This window comes from Bolinopsis microptera, chromosome 1 (genome assembly GCF_026151205.1).
Source record: "Bolinopsis microptera isolate Bmic1 chromosome 1, MBARI_Bmic_1.0, whole genome shotgun sequence".
Lineage (NCBI taxonomy): Eukaryota > Metazoa > Ctenophora > Tentaculata > Lobata > Bolinopsidae > Bolinopsis > Bolinopsis microptera.
The window spans coordinates 22,845,298-22,867,601 of NC_087072.1; the positions used below are offsets into that span (position 1 = coordinate 22,845,298).

At 40.1% G+C, this 22,304-nt stretch overlaps 2 protein-coding genes and 1 long non-coding RNA gene across 3 annotated transcripts in view; 1 reads left to right on the top strand and 2 right to left on the bottom strand.

Moving 5' to 3' along the window:
• The window catches only part of LOC134825041 (uncharacterized), an 852,482-nt gene that overhangs the window by 210,645 nt on the left and 619,533 nt on the right, over positions 1-22,304 (bottom strand). The gene's annotated exons all lie outside the window — the stretch shown is intronic.
• Positions 26-22,304, bottom strand: part of LOC134825105 (probable aminopeptidase NPEPL1) — a 67,523-nt gene continuing 45,244 nt past the window's right edge. The window contains exons 9-11 of the mRNA XM_063837247.1: positions 1,114-1,288; positions 789-911; positions 26-616 (exon numbers count right to left, since the gene is read on the bottom strand). Coding sequence (XP_063693317.1) covers positions 473-616; positions 789-911; positions 1,114-1,288 — 442 coding nt within the window. The 3' untranslated portion in view covers positions 26-472. The remainder of the gene's footprint in view (positions 617-788; positions 912-1,113; positions 1,289-22,304) is intronic.
• On the top strand, positions 13,918-15,447 carry LOC134823460 (uncharacterized). Its single transcript, XR_010161304.1, has 3 exons — positions 13,918-14,103; positions 14,305-14,527; positions 14,635-15,447. It is a non-coding gene; the product is annotated as an uncharacterized LOC134823460 (long non-coding RNA).

The following is a 22,304-nucleotide window of genomic DNA, read 5'->3' on the forward strand; positions in this document are numbered from 1 at the left end:
TAATGCAAAAAATCAAACAAATTCGTCATTGATAACAATCTAGTTAAACATGAACATTATTTTATGAAGATAAATTAGTGTTTATAAATTAGTCACCCTTTACTAATATCATCGCTGATATAATTTTCGGGAAAGCGGTCAACGCAAAATATCAAGACAATGTCTACAAATAAATTCCCAGTCCAATCGTATGTATAAATCACATGATATATAATATAGGTCACATAAACATGTAATAGATATTAGATAAAGATCATTTCTTGAAAATATGAATCATTAAATTATCGAGTAAATCAAAACAAAAAACTACCTGCTACTCTATGATGGAGACATTTAAAACTGGGTAAAAAATGATATCAGCCCTCATGCTTTAACGCATGGAATTAGTGTACCTTACGCCAAACATTTCCTTGATATGTCACAAGAGGGCCACGTTAAGGTATTGTTGTTTAAAGCACACACTTCCACGTGGCTAGCACATCTCCTCTTGTTTGGCACGCTTGGAGGCCTGGTCTGCTGGAAGGACGGGAGCAATGTCCGAGAGCAGGGAGGAGGTGGAGTATCTTCCAAACAGGGTGAGTAGCAGGGCAGGACCCCAACCTGTAGCTCGCTCTCCCTGTACGGAGTTCACGGTCAGAAATATACAGAAAACAACGCAACTATAGATTAAATCAGTTTCTGTTAGTTCTATGCATGAAGAACTAATAATAGTAAGTAGTACCCAGTAATACAAGTACGGAGAGCACCTCAGATAATCAAAGAAATTTCAGATTCAACACTATACTTACAATGTGAACAGGGTAAGCCATGTCAACGTGGATCCACACGATGGGAGAGGGTTTGAAGTAGTCATCAAACAGATGAGCTCCAATGAAGAGTCCAGCACATGAGCACTGAGCGTTCGAGCGGTTCTGAGAGAGGTCGGTGTTAGTTTTGTCACAGGAGATATTATGGGGGTCATTTCCCCAGTTGTGAAAGATGGGTCAGATTATACCACAAATTATAGGTGGTGGCGAGATTTTGGTAAATCTAAAAATAGTATTAACCATCACATTGACAGAGTGTAGATTGTTGAATATCCTGTTTTAGCAATATTCAAATACTTTTACTCACAGCGACAGAGTTCTTCATGTCAGCGACAGAGGATTTGAACTCGCTGAAGTGGACCTCAGGAGCGTAGACAATGGGGAATACCATGTCCCCGCTGGAGAGACCAGCTTTGACAGCACACGACTCCCATTTCTCGTTGTTTGTCAAGACGGCAGCGTGGTGTTGTCCGGTTGTTATCCTGAAATATTGTGCTTTTTTAACGGAAAACTTTATGTAATTAGGGAAGCGAACGACTTAAAAGTTTCATAAATATGAAATCTTTTTGATCTGTGAACACATGCACAATGCACATTGTGTTGAAAATGTTCTAAATACTATGATGGTATTATACTGATGAAACACAAATTTTATACGCTGACAATTAATAGATTGAGATAAGAAAAACACAGTTCTGAACAAAAAATCAAACAAATTCCAGAAACAATTTTTAAATGAAGAGTCTCTAAACTTCTCTAGCAACTACACGATAATCTGCGGCGATGGCTTGCTTATAACTAGAGTAATAGAACAATCTAGCTGTATTGATCACACCAGAGTTAACAAGTGCCACCCAGTCCGGGTAGATACCACAGGACTGGAAATTAGCAGGAGCAGTGCCGTTAACCCTGGCTACACTTGGAGAAGTAAGATCCCAGGACACTGTCTCAGCTAGCTCTCCTCCTAGCACTTCCTCATCTTTACAAGATCCCACCCCCTCAACACTCAGTCGTAACCAGGCACTCTCGATCTTATAGTTTGTGTAGGAGTAGTACACTTGCATGTAGCCCAGATACTTTTTATCCGAGTACAGGTAGTTCCGAATGTGGAAATAGTTTGCAAAGTATCGGACCGGATCCCTGAACCGGTTTTCCAAAACAGTCGTAGACGGGTTAAATTCGATTGCTGAAGTAGTGGACCACCATTTTAATTCAGTCCAATCGGAGGTTGTTCCACCATTCATGAACAAACACAAGGTCACGAAACAAAGAGCTTTGCGAAACATCTTTTGGTCGCGAATTGTAAACGTCAAAATGAGTAAATGATATAAAAGACAAAGTTGTGACCGAAACTTCTGAAGAAAATAAAACTCACGGTCAATTCAGATTCACATAGAAGTGCTAACTTAATTTAGCTGCCTTTAACCTTATCTTAACGTGAGCTTAAAGGTATTATGCCACTGTGCCATATGGTAGATAATAAGCTTCGGAAGGATCTTAAGACATGGCAGTTTGTCATTTTATGCTATGATATTCCAGAAGTTAGTTTATAACCCCAATTACAGTTCATCCACTCTCATGTGCTGTACACAGAGGAACTCACATCTAATAGATATACAGATATACAATGAATTGATAACGATAAACTTTCTGGCAAATAGGTACAATGTCGACCGGCTGTTAGAGGGCTATACTTAGACTATCGTACTTATTGCCGACCTTCTTGTATTAACTGATGAGGACAGCTGAGGAAGATAATTCTATTGTTATACAAAGTTTGTGTATTTGGTATTTATTCCTCCCCTCCCTGCTCTCTGAAAATAACTCTCGACATACTCCTCAGTGGACAGTGCTGTTTGTTTTTATTCGAGACAGTATACGGTGTTAAGGGGATTGTAGGGCTATGGCTTAAGTAAATTCATTTTTAATGCTATTGTTTTTTGAAATGTTATTTTTACTGGTATGTAGATCAGGTTAACAAAATATGGTGATCTTCGTTACACAAAACCCAAAAGTTCAGTATTGCGATGATTTTGTTGTTAATTTAATCGAGGAACCTACTATGCACTATACAGTTTATTATTATATCATAGTCAAGTCACACAGAAGACTGGAGATCATCAACTCCAAATATTACCACTCGTGATGCCATTATACAGGGTGGCCTATAAAACACTACCCATCCTTATCTCTTAAAATTGTTACAGGTCGCTGAGATCTTGCAAATTATTTTATTTCAGAATGGAAAAGCGCCATAACTTACGTTCTGATTAATATTTTTGCTTCAAATTTTTAGAGAATGTCAATCATAATTAGACACAACTTCGTGCCAAGTTTTGTGTGAGTCTGAGCTTGTCTGACAAAGTTAGCTCTTGAGCGTGCTAGCTTTAATTTCTCACCCAGAACTGTTTACATTGGTTAATAAGAACCACAAAAAAAATCCTGGTAAAAAAATTAAAAAAACCACCGATTTATTTATGTTTTACCAATTCTATTCACCATGATCCATCGCACATTCCATGTGAGAAGAACGATATAAACAAGCAGGAAGGATCATCTGTGATAGTCCTTATCAGTTAAAATATAGAGAGAATGGCGCGTAGGGTACTAAAAGGTATCCTAGAGTTAACTCAAAAAGTACTACAAGGTATCCTGAAGTTAACTTGAAGAGTACTACAAGGTATCCTGGATTTAACTTGAAGAGTACTACAAGGTATCCTAGAGTTAAGGGGGCATACACCAAAACAGTGGTTTGTGCCGTCCAGACCAAATGACCTCATAGGCAGTTCAGTGACCTTCTAGCGCACCGTTTCCACACCAAAAAAAATTATTTTGAGAATTCCCATTTTTGTAATCGAGCATTTCCTGGTTAAGAGTGCAATTTTCGGAAAAAATTATTTTGTGGTTGAGACGCTATAAGTTAATCATTTCTTGCGGTATCGGGTTGAAATTTTGCTCGCCGTTTATTCACATCTATTTCAAGGTGTGTGTAAAATCTTGATATCGTATCTAAAAAGGCTGGTGTGTTATGAATTTTTAAAGTCAAAAAGCTAAAATTGTCCTTTTCAGGCTTATTTTAACAAAAAGTCAGTCAGGGAAGATCGGATTTTTTGATGCTTGACATCAAATTGTTCTCTGAATTCTGGCGCAGTTTTTGATGCCCTCAAAAATGTTTTTACTCATTCACCTTCTGATCTATTGGACCTCAAAGCCAAACAACAAATTTAGGCACATTTTTCGTTTTTAATATTTACTGATTTTTCTAAAATTTTGATAGGAATGTGCTAGTGACTTTTTGAAGGGTGCAAAATAACCGCAACTAGCACATTTATATATGAGTTATGAACAACAAAACACCCTAAAATGCTTCCCTTTGAAGTTATGGGAGAAAATGTGATTTTTTATCTGCAAAGCCAAAAAATCACATTTTCTCCAAAGTCTAACTTCAAAGGGAAGCATTTTAGGGTGTTTTGTTGTTCATAACTCATATATATAAATGTGCTAGTTGCGGTTATTTTGCACCCTTCAAAAAGTCACTAGCACATTCATATCAAAATTTTAGAAAAATCAGTAAATATTAAAAACGAAAAATGTGCCTAAATTTGTTGTTTGGCTTTGAGGTCCAATAGATCAGAAGGTGAATGAGTAAAAAAAACATTTTTGAGGGCATCAAAAACTGCGCCAGAATTCAGAGAACAATTTGATGTCAAGCATCAAAAAATCCGATCTTCCCTGACTGACTTTTTGTTAAAATAAGCCTGAAAAGGACAATTTTAGCTTTTTGACTTTAAAGATTCATAACACACCAGCCTTTTTAGATACGATATCAAGATTGAACACACCTTGAAATAGATGTGAATAAACGGCGAGCAAAATTTCAACCCGATACCGCAAGAAATGATTAACTTATACTTGTTATAGCGTCTCAACCACAAAATAATTTTTTCCGAAAATTGCACTCTTAACCAGGAAATGCTCGATTACAAAAATGGGAATTCTCAAAATAATTTTTTTTGGTGTGGAAACGGTGCGCTAGAAGGTCACTGAACTGCGTATGAGGTCATTTGGTCTGGACAGATTTGGTGTATGCCCCCTTAACTCTTATAGAGAACTACAAGTTAGCTTCAAGTTATCATTTATCTACTTTATTTAACCTAAACAACCTCCATTTTGTTGTAGCCTGCAGGCAACCGTGGATCAACTTAAGATAAATCGATGATCTGATCCTGAAGTTAACTGACAGAAAGCATGAAGTTTCAACCTACAGTTAGATATCCGTCGTCTTCCAATTATATCGGTCCTGATATTTGAAATTTTATCGCCTCTCGGATTTGCTCTCGGATCCTATAGGATTTGAGTATTCTATCGGGTCCGAGAGCAAATCCTATCGGCACTCGGAATTGTTAAATCCTATCTCCGCTAGGATTAGCGCTCGGATCCGATAGGTTTTTAATTTCCTATCGGGTTCGAGAGCAAATCCTATCGCCTCTCGGAACTTACACATCCTATCGCCGCTCGGCGATAGGAATTCATCGGAGGTATCCTAGGGGAACCGGATCGGCGTAAGGATTGATAAAATCAGAGATATCTCGGACGCGCTAGGATAAATCCTAGGGTAATCCTATCTGATTAAAATCGCAAAAATCGCCCTTCTGAACAGCCGTGTCCTGTACGTCAGCTCAGATTTGTACTGACATGATTTGGCGCGTGCCACATACTCAATTTTCATCGTGGCCCGAAAATGGGACAAACAGTCTCTGGCTTGATATCGGAGAATGCTCAAAGTATTCTCTGATGTGCAGTGAGAATGCTATACTCGGTAACAGCCTTAACAAATAATGCTCCAGCCACGGCAGAGTCTATATAACTCCTTCGTTGTGAGGCAGGTTGTCCGGACTCCAGACCCTCCTACTTCCTACTTTTCAGCGATTCCCCCTACTTTTTTCCTGCTTGTCGACAGTTTCTCATATTCTCCGATTTTTGGCTATTTTTTCCTTTTCACCCTTTTGAAAAAAGGCAATAGTGAAAGGTTACGAATGGAGGTTTTTGCAGAAAAACGTGGATTTTGGAGAACGAGATAGGTGGGTTTAATAGTAGGAGCTGTTACGGGGATTTTCTGCTCGATACACCAGAGTCATCAGACATGTCTTAAACGACGTATTTTTGGCCCCTGAATCGATTGGTGATAGTGGGAAGTGTTGAAAATGGAGGGAACCTGGTTTTATTTGAAAAAAACCGATTTTTGGCCCTAAAAATGGTCATTTTTTGAGGTTTTTCAGGATTATCGATAGGTTAATTTCAAGCAAAAGCTTAGATATTTCGGTTTCTAATACATTTTGATATGCCGCATTAGCTAATATTAAGTTTATAAGCACACATAAGAGTTAACCTGTTCAAAATTTTAAAAAACCTTCAAAAAAAAATGTTTTTTTGCGCGCAAAATTTTTTTGGCTCTTTATACATCCACAATGAAATATTTTTGCCCACAAAGTGTTTTAATACTGTTCAATAATACTATTTGATAGTTTTTCAGCGTCAAAACAAGTTTTGAAAGCGGAAGAAAAAATTATATTTTTCGTGGTGCTGAGCACTTTGAAAATTTTTGAATAAAATCGAGCGCTACCGTAAAATTTTAGTAACCCTTCCCTGAAACTCATTTAAGTTTTTGTACCGTTAGTGTATTGTCCTTTTCTGAAGTTCATGCCTTCTCTGGCTTAATTTCATTTAATATTGTTTAATACAGAAAAATCAACAATAAACTATTACAGGTTAGATGTTTACCTGAGTTCTATATCTTTCGATAGCAACTCCATCTATAAATCTGATTAGCAAGTCATTCTGTATTCCACCAGTACTTGTGATCCTGGTTGCAGCTTTCAACATGTTTTATGGGCCCAACACTCAGCTTTCACAGTTTATGACTTCTGGCCTCCTTGCGATGTCGTAGCAGGTAGACCATTTCTTGTTGTCGCGGGCTAACCAGATTGTATAGGAACATCGAAGAGCGACCAAAGCAGCCTCATTCAGGGCTTTATTCTTCGTTCTCTTCGCCAATCCAAAGTAGTTGAATAGAGCTGGTACAGTATGGTGCCAGAAGCCCCTACACCCAATCTCTACCGTAAAGAGCAGAGCTTTCCAACCGCACCCGTCGATGCCAGGGATCAGCTCTCTGTTGTAGCGTGCTTCTTTACGTGCTACTTGGTCACTGAAGTTACTCTCGTCACCACAAGTCAGTTCAATCAGAACTACTTCTCTCAAACTATCCGACCATACTACAATGTCGGGTCTCTCCGCTGTGTTGTAGATGTGCTGTGGGAACTGGGCAGGTAGTGTATCCTCGTCCCATATCAGCTTCCAGTCTTTCGCTCTCTCAAAGGGCCTCTCCTTCCTCAGCTTTGGCTTTGGGTGTTCATACTTCCCATCCTTCGACTTGAACCGTATCCATTCTTTGTCGGAGGTCGTGGAACCTGAGGAATTGTACATCTTGAGTTGGTCAAGCAAGGCTCCGGCTATAACACGTAGGACGTTGTCATGTCTCCAGTTGTACCTTTTGGAGTTTCTTGCTATACTGCAGACGGCTAGGATGTGCTTGATGTTGCACGTCTTCCAACCACAAAGTGTACAATTTCCTGTACTCGAGTAGTTCCACAATTTCATGTTTGCAGGGGTATTAGCCACGTCGTGTGTCGAGTTTAGGTGGAATTTAAGGAGAGCCGGGCTCATCTTGTAGTTGTAGATAAGGCTGTTCCATCCTAAGTCTAACTGCATCGTGTTCTCCCATGTCAAGAACTTGCCCCCCAGTAAAGTGTTTTATAATAGTATAGTGCCATTTCTAATACTTCAATGTTATATTGTTGAGATACCTTTACTTGGCTGTATACCTTTTGTTAATACAATTTCACCAATTTAGTATTGCATTGCTTATATGACTATTTGGATTTATAATTTATCGATTGTGGGTATGAATAAACTTTTGGTTCACAATCAACAATATAATGTCTACTGTGTGGTACCCTTACAAGATTAATTATAGATCTTTTGACAGGAATGCCTTACTTGAACCCCCTCATCCATCACTCATTCCGTGTTACCTGTTGGATGTGGAGGAACCCTACCACAAACTGAAATATTGTTAAGGTACCCTTCAGTACATAAATAGAGCACTGTAAATAATATAGATTAGTTACTGCTATCTTCTCAATGCAATTTTGAATACATGTCAGGAACACCTGTCTTAAACCCCCTCATCCATCACTCATTCAGTGTTGCCTGTTGGATATGGAGGAAATCTACACCACAAAGTGGAATATTGTAAAGGCACTCTTCAGCACACATAAAATAGAGCACTGTAAATAATATGGATTAGTAATTAGTTGCTGCTATCTTCTTAACATGATTTTGAATTTATAAATAGTAGTACTCTAAACAAGCTTGACATATATGAGAATGAAACGCGTTGAGTAGAATGAAAGGCGCTGATACGATCTCAATTACATACACAAATACATAGTACTTCCTAGACGGGAGTGATGGTTAATTATAAGGTAAAATGTATTATACTCAAATATAATATATAAAAGGCCCCTGACATCAGAGTAAATGTCAGGAATGCCTGACTTAAACCCCCTCATCCATCACTTATTTCGAATAAATGTATAGATGCTGCATTGAATTCATGAAGATATCATTCGTTTTGAGCAATCATTCCCTTAGCTCCCCCGTTCTTTGATTGTTTCAAAGAAGTAGTCAAACTACAATATGTATTTAATTGTTTAGTTACATCTATTGCTTGTTATTTAAGCCATTTCATCTCTAGTAGATTCAAATAATTTCTGTAATTCTGAATTATGTTGCTGAACAAACTTGACAATCACCATTAGAAAGAAAGTGACATGTTTATGGACCCAGAACTAGCTAAGACAGTTCTCTGTGTACATTCGGATCACTTTAAGAATCTTGTGGTTTGTTAAAAGACTTCGATCCGCTCACAGCCATGCAGATTAAGAAGAATTTAGATCGAAATTATTTTGATAACAATGAAAACTCAAATGGTTTGATTTTTAGATAAATTACCATAATTATTATAATTAATTAAATACAGGCTGACAATGTTTCATTTCACAAACTGTATCTGAATAATGTAATTTTAACTGAATCTTAAGCTGTTCAAACAGCTTTGTTAGATGATGTTATCGATGCTGTATAAGTTGAAACCTTTTGATGATGAAAAGTACATGAACAAACCTACACTAAACAATACTACATTCCAGCTTGGAACGAAATGAGTGGAGTTGAACGACGCCCTGTTTATCGAAACTACATCAATCAACTTTTCAACTATGCAGGTTATTAATGAAATAGGTACTACTATTTTTTCGGAACTAAGTCCGATCTACGCCAGATAACTGATAACCCCCTCCATATATCCCTGTCCCGCATCAGGGTTCACAGTTCCTCTTTTGAGTTTGTCCCAATTTCCTTCAGTAACATAGACAAGTAGCTTTGTCTTGGTCGGCCTTGCTGTGCTCTACCATGCATAGGTTTCCATAAGACTAAATCACTGGCAAGTAGCTCAGGATGTCTGATGCAGTGTCCCGCCATTTTTAGTCTCCTGCTTCGTAACTTGTTTGACAGCCTTGGTAGACTACCATACAAAGTTATATTGCTGACCTTGTCCTTCCATGAGATACCCAGCACCATACGTAGCATCTTTGTGTATGTCCCGTCCAATACAAATGAAATAAATTATTTTTATCCCGCTTATATCAACAATCAAAATTAAAAACTTATGGATGTATATCACTCATTATTATGTATCACTCTCTAACATCTTGTCCTCACTACAAATATTACCACTTCTGATATAATAATGTTTTTTTGTGTCTTCTTTGGCTCAGGCATGGCTCCAGCTCAAAAACTTTGGGTGGGTGCAGCTTGGCGCACGGCGGGGGGGGGGGGGGGGGGGGGGGGGGTGAAGCCCCCTGGAAAATTTTGGAATTTTACTCTCCTAAACGTATTTTAATATCTCCAAAACAGTCTCAATTGATAACAGAAGTCAATTGACCCTTAGTTTATACAAAATTTGACAATTTTTGTGTGAACATTTTCGAATCGTTTGGGTGGGTGCAACATCCTTTGGGTGGGTGCGCACCCACCCGAACCTACACGGTGGAGCCATGCCTGCTTTGGCTATCTGTTTCATTTCCAAGACCAACCGCTGATCATGATGGATAGCTCGATCTTCAGGTGATCGATCTGGAGAGATGAAAACAGTCTTATGATCTTCACACAGTCTCAGCTTTTTGGCATTTACTAATATCTCATGAACGGTAAGTTAGAATTACCTAGCGAAACTTTGACTGGTCTCGTCTTGTTGGCTGATTTTCTCCCAACCCAGATAGCTTCAAAACGTGGTTTTTCTTCAATCTGCTGAAAAATCACGGTAACTTTATTGCACAGTTCCTCTTCATCAGTCTCCTTCAAACCAAAGATGAGCACATTCCTACTGCGATCCTCTTCCGATACAGCATTCTGTACAACCTTTTTTAAACTCTCTTCTGCAAGCACAGGTGCATTTTTAGTCACAGCTTGACTGTATGAGTTCATCTCAGCTTGGACAGTGTCTTGAACGGCGGTCTTGACGTTGGAGTGCACGGATTCCAACTGCTTCGATTTAGTTTCCAGAAGTTCAGCCTGCAGCTTGATAACAGTACTTTGCGATCGGATCAGATCGCTCTTCAACTCCTCCATATCTTTCTTGTTATCCAGAAACGTACTTACATGATTATCGGTAGTCTGATACGCAGAATACAAATAACAAATGTTTTACTGAAACTGACTTCACTGGCTTTTTGAACGTTTCAACTGAAAACTCAGATTTATTGTCACGGTTCGTAGCTTCCGCGAGTTCAGTGATCCATTATATTATATCTATCATGTTCATCTTAAATCTCATATTATATACTCAATATTCAATTAAACAGACAAAGATAACCTCTCTAGGCCCTCTGGTGGTGACGTATAAGTGCTTTCTCAGTACTTTCTCTCGCTTTTGGACAAATCCAGTGAGTTAACTTTTTATCAGTGGTCGACCGGGGGCAGGATTCTGACCGGGGCCGGGGAGCCCCAATATAGCCGGGGCTGGGGCTGACGGGGGGCATACAACGGTCATTAATGTCAGGAGTCCTCCTCCTCCTGAGTCCTCCTCCTCCTAGGTCCTCCTCCTTCTCCTCCTCCTCCTCCTAAGTCCTCCTCCTCAGTCCTCCTCCTCATCCTTCTCCTGAGTCCTCCTCCTCTTCCTCCTGAGTCCTCCTACTGGGTCCTCCTCCTCCTAGGTCCTCCTCCTTCTCCTTCTCCTCAGTCCTTCTTCTCCTCCTCCCTCTCAGTCATCATCCTCAGCCATCCTCCTCAGTACTCCTCAGTCCTCCTCCTTCTCAGTCCTCCTCAGTCCTCTTCCTGAGTCCTCCTCATTGGTCCTCCTCCTCCTAGGTCCTCCTCCTTCTCCTCCTCAGTCCCTCTCCTCCTCCTCCTCAGTCATCCTCCTCAGCCATCCTACTCAGCCATCCTCCTCAGTCCTCCTCCTTCTCAGTCCTCCTCCTGAGTCCTCCTCCTCCTCCTGAGTCCTCCTCCTCCTAAGTCCTCCTCCTCCTCCTCCTCCTCCTCCTCCTCCTCCTAGGTCCTCCTTCTTCTCCTAGGTCCTCCTCCTCCTCCTAGGTCCTCCTTCTTCTCCTCCTCAGTCCTTCTCCTCCTCCTCAGTCCTCTTCCTCCTCCTCCTCCTCCTCCCTCTCAGTCATCCTCCTCAGCAATCCTCCTAGGTCCTCCTTCTTCTCCTCCTCAGTCCTTCTCCTCCTCCTGAGTCCTCCTCCTCCTAAGTCCTCCTCCTCCTCCTCCTCCTCCTCCTTCTCCTAGGTCCTCCTTCTTCTCCTAGGTCCTCCTCCTCCTCCTCCTCCTCCTAGGTCCTCCTTCTTCTCCTCCTCAGTCCTCCTCCTCCTCGTCAGTCCTCATCCTCCTCCTGGGTCCGCCTCCTCCTGGGTCCTCCTCCTCCTCTTCATCATCCTCCTCTTCATCCTCAGTCCTCAGTCCTCCTCCTCAGTCCTCCTCATCCTTCTCGTCAGTCTTCCTCCTCCTCAGTCCTCCCCCAGTCCTTCCTCCTCCTCCTATTCAGTCCTCCTCCTCCTCAGTTCTCCTCAGTCCTCTTCCTTTTCAGTCCTCCTAAGTTCTCCTCCTGATTCCTCCTCCTCCTCTTCCTCCTGAATACTCCTCTTAGGTTCTCTACCTTCTCCTTCTCCTCAGTCCTTCTCCTCCTCCTCCTCCCTCTCAGTCATCCTCCTCAGTCATCCTCCTCAGCCATCCTCCTCAGCCATCCTCCTCAGTACTCCTCAGTCCTCTTCCTCAGTCCTCATCCTCCTCAGTTCTCCTCAGTCCTCCTTCTCAGTCCTCCTAAGTCCCCCTCCTCCTCTTATTCACTCCTCCTCCTCCTCAGTTCTCCTCAGTCCTCCTTCTCAGTCCTCCTAAGTCCTCCTCAAGAGTCCTCTTCCTCCTCTTCCTCCTGAGTCCTCCTCCTGGGTCCTCCTCTTCATCCTCCTCCTCTTCCTCCTCAGTCCTCAGTCCTCCTCCTCAGTCCTCCTCCTCATCCTTCTGGTCAGTCCTCCTCTTCCTCATGATAGTCCTCCCCCAGTCCCCCTCCTCCTCCTCCTATTCATTCCTCCTCCAGTCGTCCTCCTCAGTTCTCCTTAGTCCTCCTCCTTCTCATTCCTCCTAAGTTCTCCTCCTGAGTCCTCCTCCTCCTCTTCCTCATGAGTCCTCCTCCTGGGTCCTCCTCCTCCTAGGTCCTCCTACTTCTCCTTCTCCTCCTCCTCCTCGTACTCCTCAGTCTTCCTCAGTCATCCTCCTCAGCCATCCTCCTCAGCCATGCTCCTCAGTACTCCTCAGTCCTCCTCCTAAGTCCTCATCCTCCTCCTCAGTCCTCCTCCTCATCCTTCTCCTTAGTCCTCCTCCTCCTCAGTCCTCCCTGGCCCTAGTCCCCCTCCTCCTCCCGTTCACTCCTCCTCCTACTCCTCCTCAGTTCTCCTCAGTCCTCCTCCTTCTCAGTCCTCCATTAAATCAGTTTTGACTGAAATTTGACGGCTGAGTTAGCATTGGCTTAAACTGTCTTTGACCAAAACTTGACGACTGTACAAGTGTAAAGCTGAGTAACTAATTCATAACGCGATGACAAGTGATCATGAATCCGAGGGTGCGGCGCATAATCATATCCATCTATATCTATGCAAAGTCCCAAATTTGATTTAGCACAAAATTTCCGGTGAAATTATCTGGAACTACCAACAGTTTTAATATGGTTATCGTACTTCCAACCTCAGCTCAATTATTTTTTAAATATTGTTGTTCCTATTTACGTCGTCTCATACACGCACAGTGCACACCAACAATCAAGCTCATGTGAGCGAGAATGTTGTAAAATAAGTATTACACGAAATTTGGAAAGGATTGCAAAAAAACCTGGTCATTAATGTCAGTATTATAGAATTTTGCTGAAATATACATATACATTAATGCACATTAATGCCCATTTATGCCCATTTATGCACATTAATGACCGTTGTATCCCCCCCGGGCTGACCACTGAGAATTGGCCGGGGTTAAATTTATTGGCCGGGGCCGGTGTTTACCCCCGGCGAATTGCTAATTTTTGGCCGGGGCCGGGAAGGGCTGGGGGTTGTGATTTTGGCCGGGGCACCGGGCGAACACTGCTTTTTATGTCACGATTTTTAAAACTTTATTCATAAGTTTATGAAACATCAAAACTTTGCATGCTCTGCATTATGTAAAGTCAGTCATGCACTAGAGCACAGTTCACATATAACCTAATCCAGCCTAGGGGAGGGGGTTTTAAGTCGCTTGTGCTAGAGTGATTTATACTCAATAGCTATGTGAAAAGTGGCTCAAGGAGGGGAGACCGACGTAAACAATTTTGAATTGGTAGAAGTTAAGTTTAGGCTTTAATAAAATACTATTGAAAGAATATCATTCTTTTACCACAGACATAAGACTTTGCCGTAAGGTATACAAAAATGTGATCATTCATCAATTTTCAGAGTGCTGTATCTGTACCCGAATAGAAATAAAGGATTTTAATGAAACAGTTTTCTTCCGCTCTGAAAGTGAACGAATGACAAAACAGTCTAGAGAATTCCTCGCCCTGCTGCAGAAGATCAATCCTGGGTTGTACTCACCAAAGCAAACCTCTTTTTTGTGTATTCAGTGTCTTAACTATGTAAAAGACAACTATAACAGGGTGAGTTGTTTCCTCCTGTTTTACTAACATTTAAAAACATTATTATTCAAAGTTAAATAGACAGCGAGTAGTAATTTTTAATCCATTTCTATCGGATTTGCAAACTTTTAAAATGATATAACACTTGTAGTTTGTACGATCTCAAACTTATGTGATATGATACTGTTGATATAAATGTGGGAAGTAATAAAGTATTTGCAGGTGTACAGTGCTGTTTCTGAAATTGACGAATCTTCTTGTGATGAAGATTGAAGAAGCTATTGCCATCCAAGTGGAAAAAGTCCCGCCTTTGTCACCCTCGGCCTCCTCGAATAGAACTAAGAAAATGTGGAGACTTTCTTCATTTAGTTCCCAATCAAGTGGACCAGATGTTGATTTGTTTGAAATGGACTGAGACTTGTGTTTCATATGCCAGGTTGAACAGGTTTGTGTGAAACTTTTGCTCGCAAATATAATTATTATACATATTATCTCGATTTAATTTTAAGAGTATGAGAGGATATTCTTCTTTAACAATACGAATTTCCCTAGACGTTAGAAACGAAAAAGGATAGTCTGATTCAGGGAAAAGATAAAAGTTTCTTCGTCGATTTCGCAACATACTATCTGTGGACATCTACAGAAATCGTCAGGATCTGTGCAACATCGATGTTAATCCTGATTCGCACATGAACAAGTGCCCTGTTCTTAACCCTGAGAGTCTCGGAAAATATCTCTATAGCAAGCTAGGTAGATATCACAAAACGTGTCGTTTGAGGTACAGCAACTCGAGGGTGAAACAATTGAAGGGTAAATTATCTGAAGCTGTAAGTTTAAAACCTGTCTCTAAAAACCTGTTTTAAAATGGAAAGACACGTGTCCACGCACGACAACACCAATGCTGCATTAATGAGTGCAGGTATTGACGCTGTACGGACCTTTTAACTGGAGCAGGAGAATGTTTTACCAGAACTGTACCTCGTGTCTGACCTGAAGCTTAAGTACAATGACTATGTGACGTCTAATTTATCTGAGAACGTTGCAAACTCCAGCAATGTTTAATCTGATCACATCAGTTTTCAGAAAGACAATGTCGGTAAGACGAGTTTGTATCTAATCTTGCCGCAACAATAGATTCGGATAGAGATGATAACACTTTAACAAAGACAGCACTCATAACGGAGATTAGAAAAGAAATCTTTCAATGTAGAAACGAATTCTATCAGCTATCGTTCCGTAAGACGATTTATCTTCAAAAACATGTTCGATTTACCGATCGGTGGCATCTGTAGAAATATAGTGTTTATGTGGATTAATCTGTTAAAGCAGGGCTATTGTATCATTTTAACATTAACTTTGCATAGTGATGATACGTTTATTGTGTCTCTTGTGATTATCTATTTTCTACAGTGTTACGGTACCACGAGGTTTCTGGCGCAGTGACGCGCTTTTGAGCAAATATCGTGCTAGATACGTCACGCGCCGCAACCGAATCAGATTTAAGTGCACTTTTTTCATTGTAAACACTACATACGACGCGCAACACGTTCTACGTGGTCGAAATTTCCGAGGTCTCTAACACCGGAATAGAGCAATATTTAGACGATCTGACACTTTCTGGGGCTTAAGCAACCTAAGAGAAATTAGGGGAACAACTCAGAAAAAATTTTTAGTCGATATTCCGGTGTCTGTAGATGTCCGAAGTTTTGGCAGTAAAGTGCTCACAACACAGCTTCTGAAGGCTCTAGAAGGTTCCCGATACCGTCAGAGTGTTCAGTACACTCCATTCTATCATATAAGAACCCTAAAAGAAGTCCCAGGGCTCGAGCAAAAAAGCGTGATATTTGCCCGTAACAGCCTCTACTATAAATATGTCGTGTGTTCGTTCGTTACCATGCAACGAAAAAGTTGGGCGCGCGCGAGGATTGCTTGCGGAGATGTGATGTATAGATAGCCTGTGATCTATGAATGCGCGGCGCGACTGTGTATATGATGCATGTAATGTATAATATTACTATTAGGTAATACACCCAATTTGTACGTGGCACGCGTAGTGTATTGATGTGTACACGAGTATATATAATTGATTCACGATGTCAATCCTTCGCAGCTCGGTGAGGCACAGTGGTGCATCTCGCCGATCTACCGAAGGTAGAGAAGCGTTGGTTGCGAGAAGCGTTGGTTGCGAGAAGCATTATTTGATGCGCGCGCGACCCAGTAGTGCATCGCGCTACAAATATATAATAGTTTACCTTTGCTGATAATTTCTTGAATTACAGATACAAGTTAAAAGTTCTACGGCAATTGAACTGAATTTCAAGTGTTTCCCGTATTTGATGCATAATTGATCAATATTATTATCATGAAGATTGAAGTGAGCTGATTGGAGCTTATAGTTATACTTATACTTAAATTTATAGTAAATGTGAAATGGAAATCTAGCGTCCGCCAAAACGAAACAACGGGCGCAATTCTTGTTATTTTTCTCCTTTCCTTTACCTAAAAAGGGCAGTTTCTCTTGGTCGCACATATCAATTATACGGAATTATTAGAAATCTTAAACTCTTGAAATTAGAGATCTGAATACTGTAGTATTTTATGTTATTACTTTAATGGCACTAAATGCAAAAAGCTCCTACTCAATTTCCCCCACGCCGTTCCTACTTTTTATATGCCATTCTTACTCCTACTTGCTGGACACCCTGTTGTAAGGGCTGTCAAACTTTAAAAGAGTTTCCCAAAAGAAGTGAATATTCAAACTGTCCTACCTATCTTCAAGATAGCCCTAAAAAAATATGATAATCGATAGCTCTAATTCTTTGTATCTAGCCTCTGCTTAAACAGCCAATGTCCATAGAGGCCCATTATAATAACCAGCAGAAACACGACTGGTCGCCAAACAATCCTGATCCCTACTGAATATTTAATGAGGAAACCCACAGGATGTCCTATATTTGGATTTCAAGCCACTATCTTTATAATGCTTAGTCTATCTTGCTAAGTCTAGGCTTGTGAATATTTAGTCCTATATTTATTTATATAATGTTTAGTCCTATATTTAGTCACGGTGACAGTCATTAGAGATTCCCAGCGAGGAAAAGAAATAGAGCTAATCGATCTAGAGCACCCGCTAACTTGTCATCTCCATACCTATGGTTCCTCTCACTAAATGCATCCATCATTCTTTAGACAGCATCTCATTCATATGCACTCATTGTTTATGAATAGAGTTCAAATTTATTGAATACTGAATACTGAATACTGAATACTGAATACTGAATAATGAATACTGAATACTGAATACTGAATACTGAATACTGAATACTGAATACTAAATACTGAATACTGAATACTAAATACATCAATTATAATCTGCAATCCAGTCTGAGTGCTCCGACAGTCGGCTCACTCCCCTTGCTCCTGGTGTTTCAACAACGGCCGTTTGCAAGTATAATGGAGTCCCCTGTCCCATACCATGACCTTTCTTATACTAAAACATAGCTGTACGCGTGATCTTAGCAACGTTATATTAGAGCAACAGCTTCATGTTTAGATTATAAATGGTACAGATGCATTACATCTGTAAAGTCTGCTGAACGTTCAAACATTCAGTAGTCACTGTAAATTAAATTTATGATATCGAATATTCATGATACAAAATCACTTGCAAGGGCCGATTCCCCTGTTATCTTTTTTATCAGATTCTGTTTCTGAAAGTTACAACTATTTACGTCTTCAGTTTACAAATCAGTGAAACACAAACATACTATGCGGGGGGACTACAGACCCCCTCAAAGTCCTATAATCCGATTCTAGAACAAGGAACCTTCTAAAAATGGCTGATCGGATAATGAAACCAAACACGTGACCTCACGTGACTCGCATGACGTGTCACGTGAGGTTCCTCTCACGCTAAAGGCCTTAATGGTGTTTACTGTTTAGCATATGATAATATTAGTATTCTGCTCGTTATTTAACGCCTTAGCTTGTGATGCATCATGAATGTCTCTCTACCAGATGGGGCCTGTCTAAACGGTGTCCATAACACTAGACTTAGAGCCTTTTCAAGTGTAAGAAAGATTTGCATTTCTACATAAAAGCTTAGCATTGTTCATTGTTCAACCCCCAAGAGTTGCATGAACAGTTGTTAGTTATGTTAGAGGAGCGACCTATACAGCAAATAGTTTAGCATGTCGCCCTTCAAGCTGACGAAGAGTCTAGAGTTATTCCCGCTACTAGATAGTCACTAACATGGCGGTTAACTTGTCATTATCTAACGTATACTGCTCTCCCTGGACCCCATACGCCTCTGTTCTCAGTCGACTCCATAGTCCACACACTCTGTTTACTTTTCACCAGTGATTACTACGATACCGGCTTGAAAATCATTGAATTTTAGCGACTGCAGAGGTATAAAGTGCGGCAGGTGTGACATGATACTATTAACCTGTTTTCGCACTTTTTTGTACTAATAGCCGAAACAGTTCGAAACGTTTTGCACAATTTTGCATGTAATCTTAAGTATGAAACCCTATGGCCCATGTAAAGCTGGCAAGTTTTGGTACTCTGACTTGCAACGTTTTTAATTTTATCTGAAATGGAAGGTTTTTAATCTGACAAGCCTGCCTCTTGCCGCACAATTAACAATTTCAAGCAAGTTTTATATCCCGCCATACATTCGAGCCATTTTGCCTCACATTAGGTGTTGTCTCTGATGCTGGCCCATATCTTGAAGCATTGTGATCGAGATTGGGTAGGAATATTAGCTCATTTCTTGACAGCTAACTTTGTCGAGATACGATGAAAATAATTGTAATTTAAATACAAAAAAGAAAATTGGCTCAATTCTTGAAGTAATCGTGATAGAAATACGGTTATAATGCTACCAGCTACATGTGTCGGGAGTATACAAATCTCCACTTTATCATTGAAGGTTCAAGGAGTCTGTTTACCGTAACAATACTCCTCCCCTCCGGCCTCACTGCTCTCTGAAAATAACTCTCGACATACTACTCTGTGTTGTTTGTTTTTAGTCGAGACAGTATACGGTGTTAAGGGGATTGTAGGGCTATGGCTCAAGGAGATTCATTTTTAATGCTATTGTTTTTTTAATTGGTATGTGGATCAGGTTAACAAAATATGATGATCTTCACTACACTTTATCATTGAAGGTCCAAGGAGTCTGTTTAACGTAACGATACTAGTGGGCAATTCTTCGGCTCAGCTCAAAAAGTATCCTCAAAAAGTATCCTCAAATGGATCCTCAAATAACAATTGTAGAATTCGTGGTTGTTTCGAGCACTTTTAAGTTAAAAAAGAATAGGATATTTTTCAGTGGCACAATTTCAATATTATCTCCTTATGCTTTTTTCTTGGTCGATAAACCATTCTTATTACGTATAATTATTTTTCATAATATATCGTATCAGTGTAGAACATGATTTTGAATGCAACATTTTCTATGTTAGTTTCAAACCTAGATATCCTTAGATTTAATAAAATAAGTTGGAATCGTTTAAAAAGGATATTCGATATTCAATATTCAGACCACTTTACTTTGTGAAGGCAAGGCAAAATACGAAGAGCAGGTTCTTGACTCTTAACTCTTTAGAGAACCTTTTGAAATAACTTACAATGTATATTATATTATGTCATACAGTATATAGTTTTAGAACCTTTGTACAACTAAGTTACACTGCACTCTTGCTGTTGACACTACTCAATAGTCAACTTAAAGGGAAATTAACGCTGCTATACACTCAAGAAGTTGGCCTAACTCAATCAAGAACCGGCAAAATTTGTAATAATTTTATCATACGACGTTAAACGTACTGTAGTGCGACACGTAGAGTCGAATAACGTTATTATATTGTCCGCGTCTGGTACGAATTTTATGATATTTATTCGAACATAAAATATAGAAACTTCCTGGAATAACAGAACAGTTGATTCAAAGAGAGCAGGGAACATTATTTTGATTTAATTATTAATGGTTTTATCGACGTTTCAGTGATTATGGTTATAACTTTCCTTCTTATGGCTCTCTCTTCTGGTGCCACCTCACAAGGTCAGTCATGTCTTTATTGTTAAATCTTAATATTTTATGAAATTAGGATGGTTCTTCCAATTTCAAAACTTCTCTTATATTTATAAATATTAAGGACAAGGTAGGGCTGCAGCCGGCTGTTGTGGGAAATCCTCGAAATACACGACGAAAGTTGAGGAAGTTGCTAAATAACTATCTCTCATTCTCTTAGGTTGGCAGAACCTGAAAAATGGTAACAATCCATACTCTGATTTCATCCCAGAAGAGAACTCTCTAGAAGTAAAGTTCACGGAGCCAACAAATCCCACAACCGCTTCTTTTGAAATGAAAATTCAATTTATGAAAGAAGACAACGATGCGGTGGTGGCGGAAATAAAGGTATCCCAGCTTCAAGTAAAACTATCGGTAGCCTCAATCAAGCATTGTAAAGAAGACTTGGATGGTGTGATGTTTCTTCCTGATCAGCTGAAGGTAGATTTAAGACAAGTGGACTTTTTGATCCCCACTATCGTTGAAGTACCTCTCCCTGGTCTGTTGGAACTCAATGATTGTAACGTGGAGGAGGTTGACGAGCTGCGTCAAGCAATCTTCACAAAGTCCATCAAGCGGATAAAGATAGAGCTACAGGCTTCACAGGGAATTACTGCTTCCTTCAGGATCATGACAGACGGTGAGACTGCCTAACAGTTTATAATACATTTTGAGAGATAAGTTTTTTTCTGTGATAAGATAAGCTGTGGGAAATCTGGTTCTATTTTGGGTATCCTAAGATTAACTTAGCATCATGTCCCAAATATGTAAAGAAACTTTGCTGGCTTTAGCTTTTCCTTTCAATTATCCACACCGTAAGATAAGGACATCAATGTAACAACTGCATAGATGGACAAATTAATCCCGCCAAACCGGCCTATTTAAACTTGTTCAGAACAATGCCTTAGAATAACATAGCATGCTCCACCTAAGTTTTGTACATTCTGACGACCTTTCTCTAAAGTAACTATGCTAATTATGTTCCCATTTGGATGAGGCACAGAGAAGCCATTAGTCAGAATCGATTCCAGTATTTTGTGACGCACGATTCTCTCGCAGTTAGCAAAATTGGTTACCCAAAATTATCATGGCCTGATCTGTACAATATGACTACATAATTAACGATATTTTTCCACAGCGGAAGGGTGTACGGGATTACCAAAAGATATGGACAACGTGGAGACGGAGACAGAATTTTCCGTACCTCCCGGTACACCGATAACAGTGACTTGTGAACATAACTACGATCTGAGAGGAGACGAAACGCTCACGTGTGAGAGTGGGACCACTTTCACTTTCACTGAGAAGCCTGTCTGTAAACGAAGTAATAACAATTAAGTTTCACTTTCACTAAGTTCGAAACCATGACTATTTCTGAATAAGTTACCTTTGCCTAAGCTATGGAAGGTCATATGTAAAGTAAAACTCAGTTTATATTCCATGACACTCCTTCAGATTGCGGTGGACTGCCGGAGTCAACAACTAAAAACTCTGTGATAACTTCCGCTACATTCCCGGTCTCACACGGGACTGAAATCAACGTTTACTGCAAAGCAGGAACCGTGAAACTGTCTGGGGATGACGTGATAACGTGTAATGGCTGGAAAGATTACCTGTATCCGACCACAATGTTAGAGTGCGGTAAAGGTGAGCTTGTTATAGAAGTTGATAATAAGGATATGATCCGGGTTATGAGAATGAGCAAATTTAAACTGATTAATAGTAACTGATTTGTAATAAAAGTGCAAATAATGCATTCTACTGTCCTAACGAAGTTTTCATCAGTTTGTACTGGTCTTCCAGAGAATTACCACAACATGAGGACAACAGCCAAATTCCCAGTCCGAGGTGGAGAGACGGTGAGGGTGTCCTGTGCTGATAACTACAGTCTTATCAGTGGAGACAGAGTCTTGACGTGTGTAACAGGAACAGAGTGGATTGTACCAGAGAGACCCACTTGTGGGCAAGGTTACAGCTCATACTTCACATTTCATATCCATACTATAAATTAGTTAGACGAACTTTCACAGTAAATTTTGGTTCTAGGTTTTTAAGATGGAAGTTTCTTTACAATTTTTCAGATTATTTGATATCACGTGTCCTCTACCTTTCTACTCAATCTGTAATTTGAAGGATTTGGAGAACA